The following is a 7404-nucleotide window of genomic DNA, read 5'->3' on the forward strand; positions in this document are numbered from 1 at the left end:
ATATTTTTAAATATCTGGTTGTGTGAAATTAAAAATGCCTACCGGTAAAGTTATTGTCACGTGTTTTGTAAAAGGATGTACTGACACAAACTCTATAACCTCTGAGATTTCATTTCGGGAATGGTGTTTGAGATTAGAAACATTTGAATTCATTGATTTTCCAATCTTAGCTTAATATGCATCTATTTGCGGGTCTCATTTCAGTATCACAAGCGGTATAGTAATGATTCTATACGCCAATACAGCTAAAATAGTAGGTTTAATCGTTGACTGCTTTATTGACACTATTTTTTATTAACCTTTCCTCATCTGTGGTGTGTATTTACTACACATTGCTTCTAATATCTTTAATAACTCTATAAATATAATAAATTCTGGGTTCAGATTTTAGGTATTCCTCCGTTACACATTTATGCACTGAATTAAAAAATAATATTTAACATAGTTTTCAAATTCAATTAAAAATCAGAGTTTTTTGTAAGAAATCGGGAGCAAATATACCAATACAATCAACCGTGTGCCATTGCTACGCGAAGAGTGTGCGAGGAAATGACACGCTATTGATGTCCCGCTTTACTTCGCTATGCGTGCACATGAGAAATCCACTTGTCCCCAGTTCTATTTTTCTATTTAGACCATCGATACCTACGGCCGCATTGTGTAGCTTCGTCTCGTGACCAACTTGTGCAGGGGTACTAAAGTGAATCATTATTTCCGTTCGATAGTTAAATTAATATTTTTTTGTAAGTACTTTTTCATTTATTTCCGAATACTGTGTTATACTATTACCTTATATTATAGTATTGAAAAGTGTGTATTACGTAACTATTTATCCGTGCGCTTTTGTCATTTAATCATTGATCTAAGATTTATTTTTGAATATTTATTTCAAATTTTAGATTTTTTTTCTTATTCGTTATAATATTCAGTTAAGCAATACTGCGTTTTACATTATTTACAAAAACCCTTCCATTTTCAGGACGAATAATGACTGACAGAAATTTAACAGAAGAAGAGATAGCGCAAGAACTTGATTATGATAGTGATATTGAGTTTGAAATGAATATTGACATATCAGATACTGAAGATTTGGTTGAACATTTAGAAGAATTGGACTCGGAATCGACTAGTGAAAATGAAGACGAGGGAGAAATACTAGTTTCAAAACACGGATTCGAATGGAGTGTATTACCACCATCATCATCGAGACGTCGGCAATGCAATGTCAATGAAACTTCCGGCCTGAAAAATGGTAGTTTATTATCTAACACAATAAGAGAAATGTTTGCTTTATTTATAAGCGCAGATATGGTGACAGAAATATGCCAAGAAACGAATCGTCAATTGAGGCGTTTACCCGGGAATATGATCGAGCAATTATCCGAAGATGAATTATATGCTTTCATCGGTATAATGCTTGCTTCCGGCAGAAATCGCACCCGAAAACTAAGTTTGAATGAGTTGTGGACAAGTGAAAGTCCATTTTGTCAGCCGTTTTTCACGGCAGCTATGTCTCGAGACAGGTTCATAAATATTTATAGTCAGATCCGTTTTGATAATAGAGATACAAGACGAGAGAGATTTGAAGCTTCTTCAGACAAGCTAGAGCCAATTAAGTCGATTTTCAGTAAATTGGTAGATGCGTGTAAATCAAATTACTCTCCATCGCTTGATATAACCGTGGATGAGCGTTTGGCGGCGTTTAGATGTAAATGTCCATTTCGGGTATATATGAAGTCAAAGCCAGCCAGGTATGGCATCAAAATATGGATCGCTGCAGATGCTAAAACCGCATATATATGTAACATGCAAATATACAGCGGTATGATAAATAATAAAAGAGAAATAAATCAAGGCAATCGTGTCGTTATGGAATTGGTGGAACCTCAATATGGCACCAATAGAGGCATAACCACAGATAATTTTTTTACGTCAGTACCACTGGCGGACAATCTTTTGTCTAAAAATCTGACCATAACTGGCACTCTTCGCAAAAATAAGAGGGAAATCCCTAAAGAGTTTTTGCCATCAAAAGAAAGGCCATTGTATAGTAGCCAGTTTGGTTTTACATCAAATAAAACACTTGTGTCATATGTGCCTCAGCAAAATAAAGCAGTTTTGCTGCTATCAACTCAATTCCTTGGAAATGAAAAAAGCCAAACCGATACAAAAAAACCAGATATTATTTTACATTACAATAAAACCAAAGGTGCTGTTGACACAGGGGACAAAATGACCTCCGAGTATTCGTGTGTAAGGTCGACAAGAAGATGGCCGTTTCGCTTGTTCATGGAAATGTTAGGCTTTGCTGCACTGAACACATATTTATTATGGATTCAAAAGTATCCGGAGTGGGAAAAAAATAATAGAAGTAAAAGGAAATTATTCATAAGACAGCTAGGTTTAGAGTTGGCTAAGCCCAATGTAATGAAAAGAAAAAACAGCACGGTCAAATTTCACAAACAACAACAAGATGCTTTCGAGACAGTTTTGTCATATTATCAAGAAACACCACCCGCAACTGCTGTTACGAATGATATTACGAGTGATTCAAGAAATGTACTAGTGTCCCGAGCACCGTCGAAAACTTGCAGATTTTGCCCATACAACACAAAAAAAGAAGCACCATAGTTTGACATATTTGTCAAAAATCTGTATGCAAAATCCACAGAAAAGAAAAAAAAAATATTTCCTGCCACAATTGCGATGCAATTTAGATTAACAATTTTATTTATTTGGTTTAAAATTTTTATTATTTTTAATTTCGCTGTATTGTTTTGTTCTTACATAATTTTGCTGTTATATTTAAATATAATGCATGTGGAATTTTTAATGTTTAGTTTCTCAATATAATAATTCTTTTTACACATTTGTTTATTTCATTTAAAAAAAAATTAAGTTTGAAACCCCTGCAAGACTGGCAGCGTAAACACGCAAAGCTGTGTGCGTATAGTCCAGCGCCCATCAGCGGAATCAGCCGCCATTCGGTCACGGACCGTCGTTAGATAAGCACTTCTCGCACGTTTTTTTAGCATCTGCCGATGGTTTTTTCATGTTTTCAGCTATTAAATTACAATTATTATCACTTTTGACATAAAATATAATAAACATAAGCGATTGGCTATGTATATTCATATTTTTCCGATTTAAAATCGCTTATTTTAAGATGTGTATTGACTACACAGCACCGGAACGCGTGTATTTTTTTAGCACAGTAAGGGAAAGGTTAATAACGTTGGATGTTGAAAGAATATAACTATTATTTCCAACGGCTAGTTTTATATTGATACAGCACTTCTTGGTTCACCTTCTATAAGTGTTTTGTGCTTTTATTATTGTATTTCATGTTTATATTTAAAAAATAAATTTACTGCACATGTAATAATGACTTTGTTTTTCAGCTTCCTACTGAGTAATCGCTGTCCTGAGAAAATAAGCTACAAAGAAAGATACTTTAAAGTTCATTTTCTTTGTCAGATGGGACCTTGTGGTCTTGGGTGACATTTTACTTATGTTTTAGGCTAATGAATTGGGTTTTCGGTAGGTTCCTAAGCAGAATTATTTTGTCTATGGTCGCGCCCTTTTTTTTAAATTGCCTGTTTCCTTTGTCGATGGTGTGGTGTGACGTCACCGATGCACGGTTGTCTTAAAATTTGACAGATGTAAGGTTAAGGGTCATTCCGCCGTTTCGTTCAAATCGCATGTTCTTGCAAAAAAGTCATATGAAAAATAATGTTTTTCAAGAAAGTTTTATTGGAAAATGTAGTTATTTAAAAAAGGAAAAAGTAGTATTTACCGGATTAGGCATTTGTTACTTAATAACTTTATGGTATACAAAAAACATGCTAAAATCTCATTACCTTCCCCGTGTAAATGAGGGACCGGTAAATTGATCAATAAATAAGAACATTTTAACTAGTAAAATCACTACATTCATTAATCGACCTGAATGTACAACTAATTTTGCATATTTATTGGTGTTTAATTTATTTTTAAAGTTACTGTATCATAGAAAGAATTGAGATTTTGTTTTTGTCCAGAAAAAATCGCTGTCGTCTTCCGCCAAAGCGGTAATTAAAATTGTGACCGTGTTTGTCACTGTTCGTCAGCTGTACCCCACCCCGCGCCTCCGTTACTAATCAGTGTACTGCTATATCTGGACGGGGGAGGACGTGCGTCGCTGAATAAAGAAATATCTGCGATCTCCGTGCTCGAAAACGACTTTGTCACCGACCAGGCATCATTACCTTCCAGCATTTTTTAAAGTAAGTACATGTTTTAAAAATTCGAATCATGAACCTATAAACTATAATTAGTCGGACTATTTTTTATTGAAACATAAAGATTTGTAATGTCATTATTAAGCGAGTTATTAAGGAAAGATTGTCAAAACCTCATTACCCTCCGTCTCATTACCTTCCGTATCGTAAAATTTTTTGCCGGATGGTAATTTAGAGGTGTGGAGGGTAATGATAAATTTGTAAGGGTTATTTTTACGTGCATCTGGGACCATGTTTGGGGGTTCATAAAAGTTAATATTATCAATAAAAGCAGTTTCTTGCGTTCTAGCGTCGGACAATTTCAGTTTTGGTGAAATACATATTTTCGTTTTATCTATTTACTGATATGGAAAAACAATCTGTTAAAATTTACCCTGCGAATTTTTATTTGAAAATCGATTTTTTTATTCAATGATATAATTATAATTATTCAAATGTAAACGAATAATATATTAAACAAATGGTTTAACTATTCCCCTACAGTCACAATTATTTTCATTACTTATCTTCATTACTTCAGTTGTCTATTAAAACAGATGAATTTTTACAAAATTTCAAGTTTCTAAACAAATCCAGATTTGAACAAAAATCTATATAAAGGGCATTATTAAGAGTCCAACGCAAATTTTTTGATTAAAAAACCATATCATTACTGTTAGATTTTAAATCATTTAGGGAAAAAATATTAAAAAAAGATATAAAAGTAGTGTAACAATTTTTGGGCTCTCCTGTAAAAGTAACGAAATTGAAATTATCCATATTAGTTATTCAACTTCTCACTTGATCCGATACTTATGATAATTTTTTCTTTATTATTTGTTACAGGCTAAACACCATAATCCACAATAGCAAAGTTAAATAAAAAACTGAAAAAAGAAGAAAAGTTATCCAAGGACAGGCTGCGTAAGCAACAAAAATATGCTGAGATTAAAAACAATCCGGAACTGTACAGTCTTCAGAAAGCGAAAGAAAAAAAAAGATACTTAATGCGAAAAGCGCAAAAAAAGATTTGCAGCATTGAAGATATGAGTGAAAGAGCCCAGAGAGAGCAAAGACGAAGATGGCGAAAGAACTCTGTAAATTATTGGAAGAAAAAAGAGGAGCAAACGATTCACTTCTTATCTGATTCGCCATCTAGTCAATATAGGAACCGCTACATTTTCTATATGATAATGAAGTTAATAGATCAAGTTCCTAATATCGAGAGGGTCACATGGAACTACCAAGAGGCGGGACATGGTAAGGGGGCCCCAGATGGCATCGGAGCGGTTGTGAAGAGATCTGCAGACAACTACGTGAAATTTGGCGGAGACATCGGTTCCTTTGAAGAGTTTGCTGAAGTTGTCCGTCAAAATGTTCAAAACGTCGAATTGACTGTCATTGCAGAAGACGAAATATATCGGAATAAATTTCCAGAAAAACTTCCCGGATTTAAAGGAACAATCAAAGTACATCAGGTGATTTAGTCTTCTTCGTTGCCATACAGTGTTGTTTTAAGAAGCCTCAGCTGTTTCAGTTGCCAACACAGCAATCTGTTATGTAAGCACAGCAAACATCTGGGAGTACTGAATGTAGAAAATGACGAAGCCTGTATAGATGTCACAGTTGACATGAATATTGAAAACTTAAGCCTACAAATTGACTCGCCTACTATTTTCAATAATATTGATGACAATATGCTATTGAGCGAATTCGACGGCTCCATGTTTTTGGACGATACTATTGCTTCAACGCCAGAGCCGCCAGAGCCTGCTAAAACTATAGAAAAGAAATGTAAAGTGAAAATACTCTCAAACGTCCCGTTCGACTATCAGCATTATTCCCTTTATAAAAATAGTACGCAAGAATTCAATCCTTTCGATCAATGTGAGTTCGAGAAGTTCATCCGATCCCTAAGAGTAGAATATCCTGATTTCGATGAATCAAAACAGCAGTCCCCCAAAACTGTGGAACTCCCACACATGGACATTGACGAGGAAACCAACAAAGAGGATAAGGAGGCGCCATTCAAATACTACTTAGATGACTGGATAATGGTTCAATATAAAATAACTAACACGACACATCATTTCATTGGGAAAATTATTGGAAAACATGAGTACACACTAGAGTACAAAGTAATTTTTTTGAAAAAAGCTCAAGGGAATTCCAAAAAATTTGTCTGGTTAACAATTAGTGACGACGATTTCATTTTGGAATCACAAATTCTTCAGCGCTTGCAAGATCCAGATGAGAATGAAAGAGGACAATTCACTTTCAAAAATTTGCCGAACTTTGATTTGAAATAGTTTTCCAGCAAAAACTTTCACAAGAATGATCTCAAGTTCCTTAAATATTATGTTCCTATTTAGATGTAAGACCTTTATCTTGTACTTATTAGTTACATATGTTGTGTTTGTTTTAAGTATCTCTGATTTTATTTTAAACTGCATTTCAATTGACTTCTGATTTTTTCTTATTTTTAATTATTATTTTTATTATTTCTATTTTTCAAATATTACAATGTTTGCTTAGGAATATGAAAATTTTGTATTTCTTGTGTACAAACCTACTTATAAAACGTAATTATAAAGAATTTGACTATTCCTTATAATTTCTGGGTAAGTAGTATAATAGGAAAATTTTAGTTGTGTTGGGTTTGATGTTCCAGCTGCCTTTTCTTAATTTGTATTTTGATATTTTTTTCCATTATTTTTTAACAATTCATACAGATATTGCAAAAGCATAAGTAAGCAGAACTGATTACGTATGAAAAAATGTATTTCTTGTCTCCAATGTTCAAAAGTCTGAATAAAGCATTTAGTTTTTCACTATAATAGGTTTTTCTTCTTTTTCCTAATCCGCTCACCACGTCAAATGATACTTAGCATGATTTGAAATCTATTTTATTATTCAATTTTTATTCAAATTTCATTATTCACAGACATTTTAAGAACCTTAAACATGTTCACTACCATCTATTAATATTTCATTACCAAACTTCATTACCATCCAAATTTTTAAATTACCATCCAACAGTTTTTCATTACCATCCACACCTTCATTACCTTCCATCAATTTTCTTCGAATCCAAGTGTCGCACAAAGGTGCCCTTTTCACTTTTATACATCTGATAGGTACGGGA

At 33.6% G+C, this 7404-nt stretch overlaps 1 protein-coding gene across 1 annotated transcript; it reads left to right on the forward strand.

The window, feature by feature from the left end:
- The first annotated feature begins 987 nt into the window (after positions 1-987).
- On the forward strand, positions 988-4139 carry LOC149414566 (uncharacterized). The gene is made up of 3 exons (XM_089644236.1): positions 988-1183; positions 2117-2487; positions 4041-4139. Exons 1-3 carry the CDS (start codon positions 988-990, stop codon positions 4137-4139), a joined length of 666 nt encoding a protein of 221 aa, XP_089500362.1.
- Positions 4140-7404: the final 3265 nt, after the last annotated feature.

The sequence above is a fragment of the Hesperophylax consimilis genome, chromosome 20, assembly GCF_061612785.1.
Source record: "Hesperophylax consimilis isolate HC1 chromosome 20, BYU_Hcon_1.0, whole genome shotgun sequence".
NCBI lineage: Eukaryota > Metazoa > Arthropoda > Insecta > Trichoptera > Limnephilidae > Hesperophylax > Hesperophylax consimilis.

Coding starts and splice junctions, on each gene's coding strand:
- LOC149414566 (XM_089644236.1), top strand. CDS start 988: ATGACTGACAGAAATTTAACAGAAGAAGAGATAGCGCAAGAACTTGAT. Junction 1,184..2,116: donor AAAACACGGATTCGAATGGA/GTGTATTACCAC, acceptor AAAATAAAGCAG/TTTTGCTGCTATCAACTCAA. Junction 2,488..4,040: donor AACAAGATGCTTTCGAGACA/GTTTTGTCATAT, acceptor GTTTTTGTCCAG/AAAAAATCGCTGTCGTCTTC.